Source organism: Myotis nattereri (genome assembly GCF_964212035.1).
Source record: "Myotis nattereri genome assembly, chromosome: 10".
NCBI lineage: Eukaryota > Metazoa > Chordata > Mammalia > Chiroptera > Vespertilionidae > Myotis > Myotis nattereri.
This window is the reverse complement of record NC_138085.1, coordinates 72,122,739-72,144,388: the sequence shown is the minus strand read 5'-3', so window position 1 is coordinate 72,144,388 and position 21,650 is coordinate 72,122,739. Positions and strand designations below refer to the sequence as shown.

General features: G+C 40.4%; 1 protein-coding gene across 7 annotated transcripts; it reads left to right on the top strand.

Annotated features, from left to right (window-relative positions):
• Nucleotides 1-23: 23 nt before the first annotated feature.
• ZNF512 (zinc finger protein 512) lies at nt 24-21,097 on the top strand. 7 transcript variants are annotated; one of them, XM_081101487.1, is made up of 15 exons: nt 24-138; nt 418-538; nt 646-704; nt 5,096-5,283; nt 6,792-6,887; nt 7,183-7,266; nt 7,929-8,053; nt 8,600-8,686; nt 9,110-9,208; nt 9,811-9,978; nt 14,373-14,561; nt 15,954-16,055; nt 16,941-17,003; nt 18,072-18,170; nt 19,441-21,097. In XM_081101487.1, exons 4-15 carry the CDS (start codon nt 5,238-5,240, stop codon nt 19,750-19,752), a joined length of 1,470 nt encoding a protein of 489 aa, XP_080957613.1. In that variant the 5' UTR covers nt 24-138; nt 418-538; nt 646-704; nt 5,096-5,237; the 3' UTR covers nt 19,753-21,097. The 7 variants fall into 7 exon arrangements, with proteins under 7 accessions (XP_080957613.1, XP_080957609.1, XP_080957610.1 ...); XM_081101489.1 differs by lacking the exon at nt 418-538 and having other exon boundaries at nt 35-138; XM_081101483.1 differs by lacking the exons at nt 418-538; nt 7,183-7,266 and having other exon boundaries at nt 30-138.
• The last annotated feature ends 553 nt before the right edge of the window (nt 21,098-21,650 follow it).

Genomic DNA, 21,650 nt, shown 5'->3' with positions numbered 1-21,650 from the left:
GCGGCGCCGACTGCGCAGGCTCCACATCCGGGAGAGGCGAGGCGAGCAGAAGTGGCGTTGGTCTGGCTGGAGCCCCGGGGTGAATTTGTTAGGCGCGGAGAGGGAGTGATGTCTTCCAGGCTCGGTGCAGGACCCGCCGTGAGTTTCCCGGTTTGGCCGTTATGCTTCCGCGGGAGCGCTGTGGAGCCCGCGGGCCTCGCTTTTGTCCCGAGCTCACCGTTGGTTTTATCCGAGCCGCTCGCAGGCCCCACCCCGCTAGGTCAGAGCTACCTGTGCCCCTCTCTCTCCCCACTCCTCCTCTGCCGGTGCCTCCCCACCTTGGAGTCAGCGCGTCGCCACATTGCCATTGGTTTCTATTCTTTTCACATAATCCAATGCCTCCCATATCCATTGTCCTCTCTTTTCTCCTCCCTTTAGAGCCTCTATCCAGACAGGGTTTTCAGAATGGGGAAGATGAAGGCTCTGGTGTTGTCACCTGCCCTAGGAAGATAGGACGGCACACTTTTCCTAAAAAAAGCCCTGCCTCCTTCGGTTTGAGGTAGCTGCCCCGGGAGAGCTTCGTGTCTTCTGGGCTCGGGGGAACTGTCTTTTCGTGGTCAAGGTTCAGAGGTCCCCGGCATTCACTCATGTGCTTGCGTTTGATAGACTTCGGGACCCACATCCTTTAAGCAGCAGAGGAGCACGAGGATCGTGGGAACGAAGACGTAAGTGAGGTTTTCTGGGGTCCGTTTGTGATTAGAACTATCTGTGATGATGAAAATTTTCTGTATCCGCCCTGCCCGGTACTGTAGCTACTAGCCACCTAGGGCTTTTGAGCGCTTGAGATGTGGCTAGTGGGAGAAACTATTTTAAGTTGCTTTTCATTTGAATTATTTTAAATTTGAATAGCCACCTGTAGCTAATGTCTACCTGATTGGACAGGGCAGGTCGGAAACCCAGAGAAAAACTTAGCTGGCAAAAGTACGAATTATAATAAAAATGAAAGGTGGGAGACTCAGTGTAGCTCTCCATTTATGTACTCATGGATATGTTGATGAACATAGGAAGGAATAATAAAAATGACTATAAGACATCCTTGTATTTTCAAACTATTTGGCTTCCAGACTGGTGTATTTTGTATATTGAATGTGCTAAGCTTTTACATATTAATGCAAAAAATAGTTAACTAGGTATTTATTGGAAGGGATTAATTCATTCAGATAACATTTACTGAATTTCTATGTTCCAGACACCACTGACCTGTTTTCTGTCACTGTACAGTGGTTTGCATGTTCTAGGATTTTATATAAATGAAATTATACATTATGTTGTCTTTTTGCATGATTTCTTTCACTCAGAATAATGATTTTGAATGAAAGTAAGTTTCTCATACTGAATAGAATTCCATTATGGACAGACCATAATTTATTTAGCCACCTACCTTGATGAATATTTGGGTTATTTTCAGTTTGGGGGTATTACAGTAAAGCTGCTATGAACATTCTTGTGCAAGTCTCTGTGTGGAAAAATGTTTTCGTTTCGCTTGATAAGTATCTGAGATGGTATTTATTTACTAGGATGGTATTTAGCATTTAAGATGGTTGGGTCATATGTCAGGAGTGTGTTTAACTTCACAAGACATTACTTGTTTTCCAAAGTGGTGAAATGTTTTACATTCCTGCCAGCAGTGTATGAGAGTAAGTCTTTAATTTTAGCTAATTTAGTGGGTATATGATATTGTTTCATTGTGTGTTTTTTTAAATTTTATTTTTCGGTTACAATTGACATACAACATTATATTAGTTTCAAGTGTACAACATAGTGCTTAGACATATAACTTACAAAGTAATCACCCTGATAAATCCAGTACCTTTTCCCTCATTTCAAATGTGCTTTATTTCATGGAGCATAGTTATAATAGTTGTTTTAAAGTCTATGATAGTTCCAACATCTAGATTATCTTGGGGTTGTCATCTCTTTATCATCTGTTTCTTTGAGAATTTGCTCACATTTTCCTGATTGTATATTGCATAATTTTGGAATTCTCAAGATTGTGAATGATATATATATAGACTCTGGGTCGTTTCAGAATCTTCTGGGAAATGTTAATGTTTTTATTTTAGTAGGTAACCTGTTTAGGTTCAGACCATAAGTTGTTTTGCCTTTTGAGGGCATTGGTTCAATATCAATTCCATTCTTTGAGTCTTTGCTATGAGAGTTTAGGTCTGTTTTGTACATAAATAGCTCATGGGTTAGTCTGAGACTTTTTTTTGGGAGTTTCAAAACTTGATTTTGCTCTCAAAGCTTTTGATACATTGGTTTGGGTCCATCTCACACTAGTAGCTCAGGGGTTGGTCTGAGACTTATATATTTGTTCAAATCTTATTTCTCTTTTCTAAGCCTTTACAAAAGCTGGTTTGGGTATGCTCCAGACATACATAGCTCAGGCTAAGTTGTGATTTGTGTGGATTCATACCCAAAATTATGGGATCCCTTTTTTGCCTATCTCTTCTCTATGACTCCCCTCACCACACCCACACTCTATAGGTATCCCTCTTCCTGGTTTCCTGGCCAGAAAGATGTAGATTCTATTGGAATTTAGACTGGCCATGATGCTCTGCAAGTGGGGTCCACCCTTGTTGCAAAGCCACACGTGAGGGGGGAAAAACTGGGAAACACACCCTCATTTTTTGAGTCTTCTCCTCAACCCACGTGATTTTACTTGCTTTTCAGAGTCCAGAGTTCTTAGTTATAATCAGCAGGAATGGTGGGCTTACGCCACTATGCCACAACCAGGACTTCTTTGTATTAAATTGATAATCTTAGAGCTCATGTGCAGAGAGCTGAAAATCATTCTGCCCTTTTTGTAACATTTGACATTATCAGTCCCTGTTATTTTTTCTTATTTCCATTTCCATCCCTTTCCTCCCAATAGATAACCATGTTAACAAGTTTGATATATACCCTTAAATAGAGGGGTGGGCAAAAGTAGGTTTATAATTGTGAGTATGCAAAATACAGAGTTTATTTTTGTACTAGAGGCCCGATGGATGAAATTTGTGCAAGAGTAGGCCTTCCTTCCCCTGGCTGCTGGCACCGGCTTCCCTCTAGCACCCAGGACCCGGGCTTTCCTCCGGCCCCTTGCAGGCACCTGGGACCCAGGCTTCCCTTGTAGCCTGGCTTTGTCCGGAAGGACGTCCGGTCTAATTAGCATATTATGCTTTTATTATTGTAGATAATTATTTAGTAATTATTATATTTTTCCATTCAAACAATTGTAAACCTATTTTTTTTTTTAGATTTTTAAATTGATATTTAGAGGGGGGGAGAGAAATATCAATGAGAGGGGTAGAGAGAGAGAGAGAGAGAGAGAGAGAGAGAGAGAGAGAAACATCAATGTGAGAGTGAATCATCCATCGGCTGCCTCCTGCACAGCCCCTACAAGGGATCAAGCCCAAAACTCAAGGCATGTGCCCAACCAGGATGAAGCCCAATCAACTGAGCCACACCAGCCAGGGCTATAAACCTACTTTTGCCCACTCCAGTATTTATGAATTCTTGCAAAATAGCTAGTAATATTTACATGTGTATTTTTTTTTTATACTTACTGAATTGACATTGTACTATAGATCTTGTTCTGTTTGTCTTTTCATTCAATAGTATGCTTTTTAGCCCTGACCGGTTTGGCTCAGTGGATAGAGTGTCAGCCTTCAGACTCAGGGGTCCCAGGTTTGATTCCGGTCAAGGGCATGTACCTTGGTTGCGGGCACATTCCCAGTGGGGCGTGTGCAGGAGGCAGCTAATCGATGTTTCTCTCTCATTGATATTTCCAACTCTCTATCCCTCTCCCTTCCTCTCTGTAAAAAAAAAAATCAATAAAATATATTTTTTAAAAATAGTATGCTTTTTAGTTATGTTCATGTCTCTGTGTGAAATGGTTTATTACTTCTCTCAATTTTACTTACATAGTTTCTTAAGAATGGTCACCTATATTTCTTCCAACTCCCTGCTCCTTAAACTTCTATCTTTAATTCTTACCAGCTATACCTCTAAAGTGTTATCTTGAATATGTCAGCTTATCTTTACTACAAAACCTTATCGTTCATGCCCTCATCATCTCATCCATACAACTTCCTTTATTCATTTTTCCTCCATGTATCATCTTCCATACAGCATCCAGAATGACCTTTCTAAACCATAAATCTAAAGTGGCCTCACACTTAGTAATCAGCCAAAGACCTTGTATGCATATGTACCTAATCCATGGATGCAGACAGTGGGGCGATGAAGGCCTGGGGCAGGGGGTGGTGGTGGGCTGGAGGGCGTGGGGAGACGGGGAAGGGGACATATGTAATACTTTCAACAATAAAGATGGAAAATAAATAAATAAGTAAAAACATTAAAAAAAATAATAAAGTGGCCTCACACCTTGACAACTGTTGTTCTACCATATCCTGAGCCACCTAGAAGATATTTTGTAGTTAATCATTAAGTTTGTTAATGACATACTGACTTGTCTTGGATTTGGGAATTTGGGTCCAACTGTATATCAGATTTCTTAGCCAGCTTAACTAAGACAAGATAGCACCCTTCCTTTAGCTATAGGAGCTAAGTATCATGTTGCCTAAGTAAGATAGGGTAGCTCTGACAGGGTTTAGGGAGAAGGCACATGGATCAAACTAGGGCCTACAAACTGTTCTGTTCCTTTATTCTCAGATATATTACCTAGTTACTGACCCTCTAAGAAATAAGGAGACCTGGACATACCTGGTTACAGATCCAGGGGATCTTCTGGCCACAGAATACCCTATTACTTTAGATTACTTTGTTTTCTTGGATGAATCTAGGAAGGAATGCCTTCTTAGGCTGCAGAGTATTCATTTATGTGAACAGCTTACTCTTTCTGGTTGTAATGAAGTATAATACTGGTTGTATATGTTGTGTTAGATCAACTGTTGTAATTGTTTGAAGATTATAATCTAAATTGTTTTTATTATCAGACTTCTTTGTTTTTACAAAGGTAACCAAGTTGGTTATCTTCTTAATGATATAAAATAATTAATAGGAACTTTATTCCACACCCTCCTTTACGGTATATATCTTTGTGTCATATTAGTAGCAGGACCAAGTGCTCCATAAAGGATAACAGTTTCCAGTACACTATTCCTCACGATGATTCCTTAAGTGGCTCATCATCTGCCTCGTCATGTGAACCAGTAAGTGATTTTCCAGCAACCTTCCGAAAATCTACCTACTGTATGAAGATGAGAAGGATCAAGCCAGCTGCTACTCCCCATGTTGAAGGTATCATTTTCATAAATTTTAAAAAATGTTTTTATTGATTTTAGAGAGGAAGGGAGAGGGGGAGAGAGAAACATTGATGAGAGAGAAACATCAACATCAATTGGCTGCCTCCTGCCTGCCCCTTACTCGGGATCAAGCCCACAATCTGGGCATGTGCCCTGGCCAGAAATCGAACCGGTGACCTCTTAGTCCATGGGTTAATGTCCAACCACTGAGCCATACTCATTCTCTGTATCCTATTCCAAAGACAGAGCATTCTCTAAAGTTATATTTTGAGGTAGCTGCTATACGTGGCCCTTCGATTATTAAGTACCACATATGTGTTTCTTGTTAGTGATTAATTTTTTTTTTTTTTTTTAAATATATTTTATTGATTTTTTACAGAGAGGAAGGGAGAGAGATAGAGAGTTAGAAACATCGATGAGAGAGAAACATTGATCAGCTGCCTCCTACACATCCCCCACTGGGGATGTGCCCGCAACCCAGGTACATGCCCTTGACCGGAATCGAACCTGGGACCTTTCAGTCCGCAGGCCGACGCTCTATCCACTGAGCCAAACCGGTTTTGGCAATGTGATTAATTTTTTTAAGGCTATCACATACTGTTAACTTTGTGAATGGTCTCTCTGTTTTATAGAATAAAATTTGCTGATCTTACTCCTTTAGGACATATCAATCTTTCCTCTGCATGATTTGAACCTCTTTCCCCTTGTTCTAGTTTGATCCTCTGCTGAGGGTTTAGGGGCTGGTATTTTCTTGATATTCATAATCTCAAGGGTCCTTAGTAGCCCATTATTTTGAATACTTCTGCCTCAGTGTTACCCTCAGATCAAGATGAAACAAAGTGCGCTGCCTGGAGGCTCTTGTTCACAGGGAACTATTCATCACTTGTGATAGAGAGCAATACAAAAGGAAAGGGGAGGTTAATAAAGAGGTATACCAACTTCTTTTTTTTTTTAATCTATTTTATTGATTTTTTACAGAGAGGAGGGGAGAGGGATAGAGAGCTAGAAACATCGATGAGAGAGAAACATCGATTCAGCTGCTTCTTGCACACCCCCTATTGGGGATGTGCCCTCAACGAAGGCACATGCCCTTGACCCGAATCGAACCTGGGACCCTTGAGTCCGCAGGCCGACGCTCCATCCACCAAGCCAAACCAGTCAGGGCTATACCAACTTCTTTAACAATGTCACAGGCACTTGTGTGAGGCCTGTGCTTGCTAACGCTTTTTTCCTTGAGCGGTTCTCAACCTGTGGTCGCAAACAATGAAAACACATCCTGCATATCAGATATTTACATGACGATTCATAACAGTAGCAACATTACAGTTATAAAGTAGCAACGAAAATAATTTTATGGTTGGGTCACAACATGTGGAGCTGTATTAAGGGTCGCTGCATGAGGAAGGTTGAGAACCACTGCTTGAGGGCCTTGTGAGGTTTTGAAGGCAGGCCCAGATGTTCACTTCTAGACCCTACTTAGGTCTCGTGTGTATGATGTTTCAGGGTCAGGTGGAGTATCAACCAAAGGAAAAAGGAAACCCAGGCAGGAAGAAGATGAAGATTATCGAGCATTTCCTCAGAAGAAGCATAAGCTGTATGGTAATGGAGTAACTTGGCTAGTTCTTTTTCCCTTGGGCACCTGGGCTTTACTCTGAGGGAGAGAGACTTTAGGGTTTGGCCCTTGAAACACTCTTGAACCCTTTGAATTTTTAGGCAAGGCATGGCTTCCATCCTGCCTTATTTTACCCTCATTTTCCTTCTGTCATGATTTATGGAGTCAGTTGGTTAAGGGACTGGGGCACAGGGTGTTGAGGAGAGGAGGGAAGAGATTTTGGTACTAGAGAGGGGTTAGCACAGGTGATATGTTGGGCTTCAAGTTTCTGTCTTGCGTCAGGGAGGAAGCAACGGCCTAAAACTCAGCCTAATCCCAAATCCCAGGCTCGTCGTATTCGGAAGGAACCACCAGCTTATGCAGCAGGTATGCGTTCTGTTGGAAGCTTTGTGGGATCTAGTTCTTTCATTCTGATTTTTGTTGTTATTGTTGGTAAAGAAATGATGTAGAAAAGCATTTCTTTAAGAAGGCACAGGTAATAATAGCATGGGTTTGAAGGTCAGACAGACCCTTGTTCAAGTTTTGGCTCTTCATTAATTTTCTCATCTGCCTCAATTTAATTTCTGCAAGCTTCAATTTCCCTGACTCTAAATAGGGATAATAAAGGCAGTCAGAACTGTGAGAATTAAATGGGGTGAAAACATTTAACAAAGTCTCAGACATAGGAAGCACTCAGCAAACTGGCTGTTACATATCTCAGTATCCCATTATTAAATGCTGCTATGAAAAATGTTGCCTGTTGTCAGTTATATCTCAATAAAGCTGGAAAATAAATGTTGCCTACTTCTTTAAGCCATTGTGATTTGGATGTTTCTTCGATGTTTTTTAATCATGGGGAATTGAGTAGAAGTTTCAGAAACTCCTCACTTGTCTGAAAAAAATTATTTCTAGAAGTTATAAACAATAGGAGACTGTTCCCCAGGAAGGGGAAAAACCATTTTGTGATACTTTTCCTAAGTTCTGGAATTGTGCTTTTTGTTTCTGGAGAGTACCACAGACTATATTATGTTCTTTTATCTTCTTTGTAGGCAGTTTAGAGGAGCAATGGTACTTAGAAATTGTGGATAAAGGCAGTGTCTCTTGTCCTACCTGCCAGGCAGTGGGGAGGAAGACCATAGAGGGCTTAAAGAAACACATGGAAAACTGCAAACAGGTTAGATATTTTGTGGCATTTCATGACTGTTATATTATGATCTTTTACCCAAAGTTTAGACATCTGGCTCTGTGTTGGGTATGTTGATTACCATGGAGAAGAGGCAACATTGGGTCATAGGGAAAACATAGGCTTTGGACTGTGGCAGACTTGGGTTTGAATCTTTACTCAGCCACTTACTAGTTGTATCATTTAGCTTTTTATGTGTGAGACTCAGTTTCCTCATTTATAAAATAGAAATAAAATAATTACTACTTTGGGTAGTTTATTAGAGGATAAGAAAGAAATAATACATGCTAAATCCCTACCCCATTATTTGGCAAGTATTGGCACTCAGTAAATGGTAGTTTCTATTTTTTAAGAAATGAATTGCCTTTAATTCTTTTTCCTTGAGGATGTGACATGGAGCTTGTAGGATTTTGAGATTTATTGACTGTTGAGTTTGGGAAATAAAGGAGATACAGAGGACAGCATTTGAATAGGACTTCGTGGCATTCTTTTTCTCTGTTGAATAGTCTGGCACTGAGCAGTATTTTTTCTCTGTAGGAAATGTTTACTTGCCATCATTGTGGGAAACAACTTCGTTCACTGGCAGGGATGAAGTATCACGTCATGGCAAATCATAATAGTTTGGTAAGAGTGTCTTCTTCCTATATGAGCCTACGTGGTGTTTGGGTGTCTTAGATGAGTATAGATAACTCAGTGGAGATGGCTAAGGCTTTGGGACTTTACAGGGGTGTGAGTAAGAAGACCCTTTCAATAGAAGACCTATGTACAATGAAACCTTTGTGGTGGATATATTGGTATTTGTGTGTTTAGGTTAGTCCCAAAGGTTCATACCCTGGGAGGTAGAGGCTTAGAACTCTAATTTTCATTACATTCACTTCCTTGTCTGTCTAGGTCTAGGAGATAGAGAAAGCCAGGAGTCAGATGACATAGGCTTCATGGGCATCAGCTTAGGTGCTAGTCTAGTCCTTGATTCTTCTACGATATAATTTTTTTCTATATCTGTCTTTTCCATGAATTATCTGCTTGTTTGCTTCTCTTGCTTTCTAGCCCATTTTGAAGGCCGGAGATGAAATAGATGAGCCAAGTGAGAGGGAACGGCTCCGAACAGTTCTAAAGAGACTGGGAAAGCTCAGGTGCATGCGTGAGGTAAGAACCCGAGGACAGCACCTCCTTCTGCCTGGAGCCTTAGGTCCATGTCTTCCTGTTATTCTCTTCCATTTCTCCTCCTCCTCCTTCCTTGTAGACCTGGTTCGGTATCATCTTCCAGCATAAGAGTGGCTCCCGCTTTTCCAGGTCTCCTGAACTCATGAATAGGTCTTTATTTTCTTTCTCATCTCCAAAAATTTATTTTTTTCCCTTTATACTTTGTTTGAAGGGGGTTCTTTGCCACCCTTTCTTTGGTGTGATGAAGAGATCCTAGTAACCTCACCGTGAGGAACTTTGATATTGCTGGGTATTTGATACTGGATCATAGACTAAGGAGGAAGCTCTGACACACAAGAGGTGCACAGTTCTAGTTTGTTAAATGTGGACTGAACATTGAATGTGATGCTTGGTGGTAGACAGAGCAGCCGTCGGGCCAGGGACAAGACGGGGGTGTGCCAGTGGGAAATGCTGGAGAGGGTCTAGTGACATCAGAGGGCTATTTGTGTGGAATGGTGGTGGTTGACTGCCTGTGGCTGTGGAGAAATTTAGAGATCATGTCAAAAGATATAAGATTATAGTTTCTGTTTCTCTCCTGTGTTCAGAGTTGCTCTAGTAGCTTCACCAGCATCATGGGATATCTGTACCATGTCAGAAAATGTGGCAAAGAGGCTGCGGAGCTGGAGGAGATGATCTTGAAGTGTCACCACTGTGGGAAGCCATATAGATCGAAGGCTGGACTTGCGTATCACCTGAGGTCAGAGCATGGGCCTGTGAGTACTGATTACTTTCCAGACCCTGTTTGGGGATATATTCTGTGGTAGCTGTTTAGCCCTACATCTTTCCATACATTCTTGGTTCCTCGTTTGTATCCTCATTTAATTATGAATGCTTTTGTTCTCTTTTCCTTGTTCTTCCTTTGTTCTCTTATTTCTGCCTTTTGAATATTCTTAGCTTAGAGAAATCAAAGTTCATTGTACTGTCTAGGCAGAAGTAAACACATTATTATTTTTTAAAGCTTAAGGCATTCTGAATCCCTTAGCTAGAAATTTTGTGGGAATCTGTCCGGCTGTTTTCTGTATTCCAATTTATTTGTCTTGACTTTTTTTTCTGATTACATTTCTACATTCCCCTCACCTCATGTTTGTTTTAAGAGTTACATTTCAAGATATAATTTACATATGGCAATTAATATTCACCCTTTTGGTGTACAGTTATAAAAGTTTTGACAAGCCGAAACCGGTTTGGCTCAGTGGATAGAGCGTCGGCCTGCGGACTGAAAGGTCCCAGGTTCAATTCCGGTCAAGGGCATGCACCTAGGTTGCGGGCATATCCCCAGTAGGAGATGTGCAGGAGGCAGCTGATCGATGTTTCTCTCTCATTGATGTTTCTAACTCTCTATCTCTCTCCCTTCCTCTCTGTGAAAAATCAATAAAATATATTTAAAAAAAAATAAAAATGTTGTCTAAAAAAAAAAAAAAAGTTTTGACAACTTCATATAGTCATGTAACCACCACCATAATCAAGATATAGAACAATTTGATAATCTCCCCCAAATTCCCTTATGTCTCTTTGTAATCAGTTCTTCTCACCATTCCCAACCCTTGGCAATCACTGATCTATTTTCTGTCTTTATAGTTTTGCCTGTTTTAGAATATCACGTAAATGGAATCATGCAGTATGCAAACTTTGAAGTCTGGCTAATTTCACTTAGCATAATGCATTTGAGATTCATTTATATGTTGGCATGTATCATTAGTTTATTCCTTTTAATTTGTATCTAGGATTCCATTATATGGATGTCTCACAATTTGTTATCCATTTACCAGTAGAAAAATGTTTGGTTATTTCCATTTGTGGGTAATTATGAATAAAAATGCCATAAACATTTACTTAAAAGTTATTGTATGAGCTGTGGCTGGTGTTGCTCAGTGGTTTGAGTGTTGTCCCATTCACCAAGATTGCCGATTCAATTCCCCGTCAGGGCACATACTTGAGTTGTGGCCTTGGTACCCAGTGGGGGGAGTATAGGAGGCACCCTATAGAGGTTTCTCTCTCTCCCTCTTCTCCTCCCTCTAAAATCAATAAAAACAAAAACAAAAAAAGTTATTGTATGACACTGTTGGTGGGAATGCAAGCTGGTGCAGCCATTATGGAAAACAGTATGGAGTTTCCTCAAAAAATTAAATATGGAACTGCCATTTGACCTAGTGATCCCACTACTAGGAATATATCCTAAGAGTTCTGAAACACCAATCAGAAAGACTGTACACACCCCTATATTCATAGCAGTGAAATTTACAATAGCTAAGATCTGGAAACAACCTAAATGCCCATCAGTAGATGAGTGGATAAAAAAGCTGTTGTACATTTACACCATGGAATACTATGCAGCAATAAAAAAGAAGGATCTCTTACCCTTTGAGACAGCATGGAGGGACCTGGAGAGTATTATGCTAAGTGAAATAAGTCAGTCAGAGAAAGATAATATCACATGATCTCACTCATGTGGAATCAAATGAACAAAATAAACTGATGAACAAAATAGATCCAGAGACCTAGAAGCATGGAACAGAGGGGAGGCGGGGGAGGGTGGGTTTGAAGAACTTGTATGCATGTATGCATAACCCATGGATACAGACAATAGGGTGGTGAAGGCCTAGGGGGTGGTGTGGGGTAGGACTAGAAGGGGTGAATAGGAGGAAAAAGAGGACTTATGTAATAATTTCAACAATAAAGATTTTTTAAAAAGTTATTTTATGAAAATAACTTTTCTTGGGTAAATACTTAGGAATGGGATTACTAGGTCATATGATAAATGTATGTTTAACTTTATAAGAAACTTTCAAATTGTTTTCCAAAGTGGCTATGCCATTTTGTCTTCTCACCAGCAAAGGATGAGAATTCCAGTTGCTTTGCATCCTCCTCAACACTTGTAATTGTCAGTTTCATTTAAAAAATCCATTCTGAGGTATGTAGTGGTATTTTACTGTGGTTTACTTTTGCATTTCCCTGATTTAATGATGTTGATTATCTTTTCATGTACTTATTGGCAATGTCAATCTTTAGTGAAGTATCTTCATTTGTGAAGTGTCTGTTAAAATCCTTTGTTCATTTTATTATTGGAGTTTTTGTTGTCTTACTATTAAGTTTTGATCATATTCAGAGTTTTTTACATATTCTGGACACAAGTCCTTTATCAGATGTGTTTTGCAATTATTTTCACCCATTCTGTAGCATCTTTTCATATTTTATAGTGTTCTTCAAAGAGCAGATTTCTTAATTTTGATCAAGTAGAATTTATCTTTTTTTCTTTTATGGATAATGCTTTTGTTTTTGTATCTAAGATATTTTTGCCCAGCCCAATGTATAATTTTCTGTTGCTGCTGTAAAAAGTATCACCACAAACTAATGGCTTAAATAATACAACTATATTATCTCACAGTTCATTAGGCCAGGAGTCCAGGTACAGTTGGTTCAGCTGGTGCCGGGATCTGGTCCATCCTTGCTGTTTCAAGGGACCTGGCATATATGGCATACTGTTCTTAATATGTTTGCTCACCTTCTTGGCACTATGTGTTTTAACCAAGGTCACCTCTCTGAGAAAGGTTGTTTCCCCAGGTAGGGATTTTCCCCTGAAGTTAGGGAGGGAATAAAACCCCTTAACTAAGTGCCAGGCGGGTAATTAATCACTTTAACTATGAACAATCATGCTTAAGCTACATAATCTTTACTCCCTGGAATGGAGATAAGAAACGCCCTAACCTTTGGAATAGAGATTGATAGGATTGGAATCAACTGGTATAAATACAGATGTAACAAGACAACAGGACACAGAACCTAGACAAGAACCTACACAGAACCTAGAGACAGAAGAACTTTGCTGGAGAGAACATGGCAAAAGATCCTGGACAGAAACTGGCCACAGAACCTAGAGACAGAACCTAGCGAGAGAACATGGCAAAAGATCCTGGACAGAAACTGGACACAGAACCTAGCGAGAGAACCTGGCTGAAGAACCTAGAGACAGAACCTGACTAGAACCTGGTGACTGAACCTGGCTGGAGAACCTGGACAGAACCTGGCTGGAGAACCTAGCGAGGGAACATGGACACAGAACCTGGCTGGAGATCCTAACCAGAACTTCGCTGGAGATCCTGACCAGAACTTGGCTAGAGATCCTGGCTAGGCTGCTGATCAACTGAACGCTGTCTTTGTGTCATTTTTTCTTCGCCAACTCCGTCCCCACCTTTGGGAACCCCTGGACCTGCTGGGGTTGGACCCCGACATATGGCGCCTGAACAGGGACACCTAGGTAATCCCCACTATCGGGATGGATAGGACTCCACCGTAGGAAGAGGGTGGATAGTCTTCGCCGACTCCGTCCACACCTTTGGGGACCTCTGGACCTGCTGGGGTTGGACCCCAGCAAGCTGGCTCCCCCGTGTAGAGCCTCGCCAGGCTGGAATCAAAGTTTCATTAGGGCCATTCCTTTCTGAGGCTTGAGAGGAAAATCTGTTTCTAGGCTCCGTAAGGTTGTTTAAGAATTCCATTCCATGCAGGTGTAGGACCCCATTTCCTTGCTTGCTGTAGGCCAGGAGTTGTTCTCAGCTCTAAAAGCCACCTACATTCCTTGGCTCATGGACCCTTCATTTTCAACAACAGTATTGAGTTTATCGCATTCTTTGAATCTCTCTTGCCTCTTCTTCCGTCACATCTCTCTTACTTAAAGTCAACTGATTATGGACTTTAATTAGATCTATAAAATACTTTCACATCAGCACCTAGATTAGTGTTTGCATAACTGATGACTGCAGCCTAGCCAAGTTGACACATCAATAAACCATCAGACCCCTAATATGATATTGTATGTTAATTGTAACTGAAAAATACTTTTAACAAAATTATACTTGGGATCACCAAAAATTTATCCCTTGGTTTCTCCTAGAAGTTTTGTTGTTTTATGGTTTACACAGGGCTTTTATCCATTTTGAGTTAATTTTTGTAATGTGAGGTAAAATGTACATTAAAATGGTGGAGCTTTATGATAGTGATTACAAGCTAATGAATAGCTCTTTTGCTATTGAGAGCATAAAGGACAGCCTTTAATCACCTCTTATGGAAGACACTTCTCAGGCTTGTGTTTTGCTATGTTTCATTTTTACAGGTCTTTCCAGGGTCAGGACAGCCAGAGTGCTTAAAAGAGATGAGCCTGGAGCCAAAGAGTGGGGGCAGAGTTCAGAGGCGTTCTGCCAAGATAGCTGTGTACCACCTGCAGGAGCTGGCCTCTGTGGAACTGGCCAAGGAATGGCCTAAGAGGAAGGTTCTTCAGGATCTGATACCTGATGATCGGAAGGTAAGGTAGAAACCTGGATTACTTTTGAAGGAGTATGTCTGATACTATGCTTGTTACATAAAGAAGAGTAAATGCACTTGAGTGAGTGTACGATAAACAATGCTTTGCTTCTTTTTTTAATTTTATTTTTTAATCCTCTGCCAGGGACATTTTTTCATTGATTTTTAGAGAGAGTGGAAGTGAGAGGGAAAGACAGAGAGAAATATTGATGTGAGAGAAACAGATTAATTGGTTGCCTCCTGCACGAGCCCTGACCAGGGCTGGGGCCGGGGAGGAGCCTGCAACCAAGGTATGTGCCCTTGACCGGAATTGAACCTGGAACCCTTTGGTCTGCAGGCTGATGCTCTATCCACTGAGCCAGAACTGGCTAGGGCATATTTTGCTTCTTTATCCTTGGATATTAAGTACATTTGATCCAGCTCCAGTGTTTCTGATCATGTAGGTCTTAGAGAAACAGTATGTTTCAGAAGCTCCTTTAAGGAGCCTCTTAATTTTGGACCATTCCTGTGGGTACCTAAATTCCCAAATTAATTTTTGCTTGGTCCTTGCCTAATGTGTTTCCACTTTGTTAGTTCATATGTAGTTGTTTATATTTAACTGAGGTAAATGCTAAACGCTTGATTAGGGTGTGTTGTCCAGTTTTTTCCATGGCAAAATTACAATTTTCCCCTTTCTAATTAGTGAATATTTTGTGGAGAGATTGAGACTACACAATTAACCTGTGTTTTATCATACTTCTACCCACTTACTTTAGCATCCATCAGTGATTCATGCTTGCAGCAGTTATTACTGTGGTGTTTGCTTAATGATTTTTTTTTTGTTTCCATCATTTCTTCTACAGTTATTAAGAGACAGCTCTGTCCTTTTCTTCTAATTTGTTTTATATGAGTATAGACTCATGGGTATTTATTTTATTCAATGGCCTATTATTCAATGCTATTATTATTTCTTTTGCTGCTCAAATTGCCCCAGATTTGGCCATCAAAAGCTCTTTTTAACATTCCCCTATCATTTTTTAAAAAATATATTTTTATTGATTTCAGAGAAGAAGGGAGAGGGAGAGAGAGATAGAAACATCAATGATGAGAGAGAATAATTGATTGGCTGCCTTCTGCACACCCCTCCACTGGGGATTGAGCCTGCAACTGAGATATGTACCCTTGACCAGAATCAAACCGGGGACCCTTTGGTCTGCGGGCTGATACTCTATCCCCTGAGCCAAACTGGGTAGGGTAGTTTCAGGAACTTTAAAGGTCTTACATATTACAATTTTGTTTTTTTTTAATATGAAGATATACTTGTGGAACTCCAGAATTACTTGAAGAGTTGGGTTGAAACTTTAGGGGTGTTTTGGAAGTTGGATTCTTCAATAAAATCTTTCTTATCTTGTAGTTAAAATACACTCGCCCTGGGCTACCTACCTTCAGCCAGGAAGTACTACATAAATGGAAGTCAGATATCAAGAAGTACCATCGTATTGAGTGTCCTAACCAGGTGGTTCTTTCTCATTCATTTATTCAGTAAATGTTTATCAGGCATCTCCTGTTGTTTCAGTTATTTATTCCTTTGTGACAAATTCCCTGAACCTGAGAGTCTTAACATCAATTATTTTATTTGTTCACAATTCTGTAATAATTTTGTCAGGCCCGGGGTAGTTTTCCTGCTGTACATGGCATCAGCTAAGATCACTCATAGGTTGCATTCAGCTGGAAACTCAGATGGGACCTGAATGTCCAAGATGGATTCTATGCAGCTAATTGATCTGGAGCTTGGCTCTCCACATGGCCTCTCTCTCTAGCAGGTAGTTAGATTACTAGCAGAGTACATATTCTAAGAATATGAAAGTGGAAGCTGAAGATCTCTTAAGACCTAGTTGCAGAATTTGTTCAGCATCTCTCCATGGCATTCTATTGGTCAAAGGAATCACAGTGCTAACCCAGATTCAAGGAGAGGATAAACAGACTCTACTGTTTGATGGGAAGAGTGGCAGAGAATTTCCAGCCATCTTTAATCTAACTTACCTATCTATACAGTACTTTGCAGAGGAGTAGATATATAAGAAATAGAAGATGTTTGTACTAAAGAAAGCAGATTTTTAACAAAATCTGTGTAATTTTCTATGTTTTTAAGTATCAGAAAAAGTACCAGGGATAGGAATATGTTAAGCTTTTGTAAACAACTTGCTTACCTCTTTATCTTTTTATTTATTTATTTTTACCTCTTGTTGGTTTTCCTTCTTGCTTTTGTGGCTTGCATGTGAATTCTTTTCCTGTTTGGTTGTGGTATAAACGTAAGGTTGGTCCTAGTGAACAACCAGATTGCTGAGAGAAGGATGCTCTTTTGTATAGTCCTCATGTTGTTTTTTCTTCTTTTTTTCAGGGTTGTGAGGCTGTCTACAGTAGTGTATCTGGCCTTAAAGCTCACCTGGGCTCTTGTACTTTGGTTTGTAACTTTCTGAACTATTTATCTTAACATGACTTCTGAACTAGAAGAGAACTCAGTTTAGATGAACAGCTAATTGTCCTGTTTTCTTCAGAGGCTGATTTAGTTTTTTATGTCCCAAAGAATCTTGGTCTATTATTGGGTGGGATGCCAGGTTATGTCCAAAGTGCAGAAAAGGCCAACATAGCCATAAGTCATATCAATTGAAGAATTTGGAGAAAAATATATTAGTTCTGAATCCCTACCACACTGGACCTGACCTGTCTAATTGGGCCTTAAACTTTCTAGAGTCAGTTTACATGCACTTAAATGGACTAGTGAAGATCCTTAAATGCATCTGAACTGTACTGGCCTCAGGAGGTGGGAAGTGGGATCCTTGGGTGTCAGGTTAAGGTCACCTCACAGTCTTTCCATGTTGACCCAGGTGCCCTACAACCCACCAGCCATGGGGATTGGTGCCACTTTCCAATCCCTTTTAGAAGTATCTCTTCACACAAAATGAACATCATGGAAACAGCTTCAGGAGGGGAGAGGAGTCTCAGTTCAAGGCAATAAGAGGGTTGTAGGCATCCAAACCAGATCTGTCCAGGAATGCTTAAGAGCTGGTCGTCTTGATCTTAGTTTCTGAGTCCTTAAACTCTGTTATGGATGATACTCTCCTAATCCTGGATTTCTAAGTCACTCTTTGCAGCAATGGAGTATATTATACTTCGGTGGCTATAGTGATGTTCAGAAGTTTGATAATTTTGGTTTGAAACCAAGAGAACCTTGGAAGTGAAGTAACAAACAAGAGAAGATAGAAAGATGTGACATGTCACATAATAAAAGTAGGAGGATTTTGGGTTGTGTTGAGGGGGTGGGAGGTTTTGGTAGAGAATTGCGTTAGGATAGGTACATAGTGGTGATAGTCTGCCCGAGCTGTTTTTCCTAAATATATTGCTGTTTTGGATTTTCTTCCTTCTTACCTTTGCTGAAGTAGAATCCCTTCTTTTCATCAATAACAGTCCCTACATGTGGCCCAGGTATGTGTTCCTGAGTTTGCCAATAATACTCTTTTCTTTAAAACAGGGAAACTTTGTGGCTGGAAAATACAAGTGTCTTCTATGTCAGAAAGAATTTGTGTCAGAGAGTGGTGTCAAGTATCACATCAACTCTGTCCATGCTGAGGTGAGGGTCCTGCTTTCTCACAGTGTTTTTCTCTTCTAATCATATTTCCTTTTCCCATACATACACCATAGGAGAGATGGATTTTGTGTCTGTTTTGTGGGCTAGGACAGTCAGGGAAAGTAAAGTGGTTACCAGAGACATTGGAGTTCAATCCAGTTAAATCAGGCATTTGGGAACCAGGCTGAATTTACACCTTCTTATTTAACAGCAGTCTCTCTACTTCCATTTTCTAATACTCTTTTTAAAAAGAAGTTGTTTTTTTTTTATTGATTTCAGAGAGGAAGGGAGAGGGAGAGAAAGATAGAAACACCAGTGATGGGAAAGGACCATTGATCGGCTGCCTCCTGCATGCCCCACACGGGATTGAGCCTGCAACCTGGACATGTGCCCTGACCCAGAAGCAAGCCATGACCTCCTGGTTCATAGGTCGCCACTCAACCACTGAGCCACATCGGCTGGGCTTCTAATACTCTAACGCAGGGGTCCTCAAACTACGGCCCGCGGGCCACATGCAAATACAAATATTGTATTTGTTCCCGTTTTGTTTTTTTACTTCAAAATAAGATATGTGCAGTGTGCATAGGAATTTGTTCATAGTTTTTTTTTAAACTATAGTCCGGCCCTCCAACAGTTTGAGGGACAGTGAACTGGCCCCCTGTTTAAAAAGTTTGAGGACCCCTGCTCTAACGTCTTTGAGCGACCTGTTTTTAATGCTACTTAAAATACCTCATGGAGCCCAGCTGGCTGATGATTCTCTCTCATCATTGATATTTCTATCTCTTTCTTCCTTCCTCTCTGAAATCAATAAAAACATGTTAAGAGAAAATAATAAATTAAATACTGCATAGAAACAAATATAAAGGACATTGAGACAATTGAGGAATTTTGAATATTAGCTATATTAAATAATAGCAATGTGTCCATGTTAATATTTCAAAATGTGATCATTGTAGTAATGCAGAAGAACACCCTTGTTCTTAGGCAAATACATGCTGAAGTATTTAGGGATGAAGTAACATGTCTGCAACTAACTTGCAAAATGGTTCAGCAAAAGGAAGGAAGGAAGGAAGGAAGGAAAAGAGAGAGAGGTGAACAATGATAAATCTAGGTGTTCATTAAATTAATAACTTTTCTGAAGCTTTGTAAATTTTCAAAATAAAAAACTAAAAAACTGTGTTTTGCCCTAACCATGCCTTTTTAAATTCTTCCCACACCTCTTTATGCTTTCCACTATGTTTTGACTGGATAGTGTTTCTGTTTTGCCTTGTAGGATTGGTTTGTTGTAAACCCAGCAACAACCAAAAGCTTTGAAAAGCTGATGAAGATAAAGCAGCGGCAGCAAGAAGAAGAAAAGCGGAGACAGCAGCACCGGAGCAGGAGGTCTCTGAGAAGGCGGCAGCAGGCAGGCATGGAGCTTCCTGAGCCAGCAGAGCTGAGTCTTAGAGAAGGGAAGGATCAGAGGAGGAATAACGAGGAACTGCTAGTGTCGACCTCCTGTAAAGAACCAGAGCAGGAACCAGTGCCAGCACAGTTCCAGAAAGTGAAGCCCCCAAAGGCTAATCATAAACGAGGAAGGAAATAGGCAGTCAGTGTGAGAGCGCTCCTCGGAGAGTGGATGGATGCTCTTGTCACGGGGACCTGTGCTGGAGGACTGAGTTATGGGGCTGCGTGAAGAGAAATGTCCTCTTTCAGTTTGTGAAAAGCTACAACTTTCTCAACTCTTTCCTCCTGTATAAATTTCACTGCTTTCCCTACTTACTCACTTTGACAACCTCCCTTCCCCAACCCTTTTTTGGTAGGTTTTCCTGCTATTCCTCATTGGAGTCTATTATTTTTCTCTTATCTTGCCCAAAGAGCTCCCTCTTAAGGCCAACCATAGGCCCCTCTTGCCTTGTACAAGACTAAGAAAACTGGTGGTTCTTTTCTTCCTGGGGTGTAGAATGTTCTTGGAAGTTCTATTGATTTAGTAGTCTCCATCGTCAAGTTTATAAAACAATTCCACATTAAATTTTTAAAACCATACTGATTAATCATTTTGTATTTGTGCTATAACAAGCCTAGAAGCTAGAATAACATTACCCTCTTTGGGAAACAAACTTTATGGAGGTTGTTCTCAATATGGTTTTAGGATTGAAAGAAAGAACTGGGTTTAGGATGAAAAAGCTAGAACTTCCCTACACTAATTCTACTGGGAAGTGTTTTGTCTGCCCCAAGTAGCAGTGACTGACTAGACCCACAGGCATAAAAATGCAGCCTTAGGACTAGTATGTACCAAACATTGAAGTGGCTGGAAAGAAGAAACTAGAAGAAGCAATAAATACTGCCTCAACTTTCCTGTGGCTTGAGGCCTCCTCATCTGTCGTTATAATTGGTGCCCTCCTGAAGTTTGTTTTGCCCTCTTGGTTCTAAGGATTGAGAAATAACCAGGTTGATTGCCCCTGATTTTTTGATACAGAATCCTAGTGTTCCTGGTAATGCCACTAGATCGGTAGCCAAGACACTCGTTCCTTCTCTCCTGGACTTGACCTCACTTGCTAGTCTACACCCCACTAAGTCCTCATCCCTCCCTTTAGTCAACCTCTGTCTGAATTTTCTGAGAATATTGCTGTCTCTCCTCTTTTATGTGTGTTCTATCGTCTTTAATCCTGAGACTTTGACACCAGATACTGATATTTGCCTGGAGTTGGAAAGAAAAATTCTTTTTCTGTACCTCATGCCTAGCTGATGTCTAATGGGCTGTTAGATGTTTTGAAATAAGTGAAGGACATGGTATATCCGCTGTACATTGTCATTTGCAGTTGTGCTCTTAGAGCCCTTTCAGTAGATGAGGATTGTCAGGGAGAAGAAATGAAGAAGCTATATTAATTTCTGGTAAGACTTGGGAAATGTTTGGCAATGACAAAAGAAATAAATGACTGTTAGATTGATGTTTCCAGTGTTCATTGACTCCGAGCTGCTACAGTAGGTCCTCGGGTTATGTCGGAGATCCGTTCCTACTGCGCAACATAACGCGATTTTCACTGTAAGTCGGAACCCACCTACATAAGCACCTACGTCACTCACATGGGCACATACACAGCAGTAATGAAGTGAAACAGTAAAAAAAAATTTAAAAGATAACAATTCCTGACCTTGTGGTAAATAAATAATAAAAAACATAAAGCACATATGTACATACGTCAAAATGACGGAACATTTTTTTTTTATTATAAAATAAATGGGAGATGGCGACGTAACCACGAAATGACGTATGTCGAGTCCGACGTAACCCAAGGACTGTCTGTATTTCACTCCTTGCTGATACAGCATATAGGATAAGAAGGCTAGGGAGTGGAGTGAGTTTGAAATAAGTACCAAATGCAATTATCTCAGTTCTTAAGCCTCAAAAATCTGCTGGCTAAAATGAATAATTTGAGATTAAAGTGAATTAAGTATAGGAAACTTGCCTAATCTCATGCCACGCCCTTATAGGCACTCTTT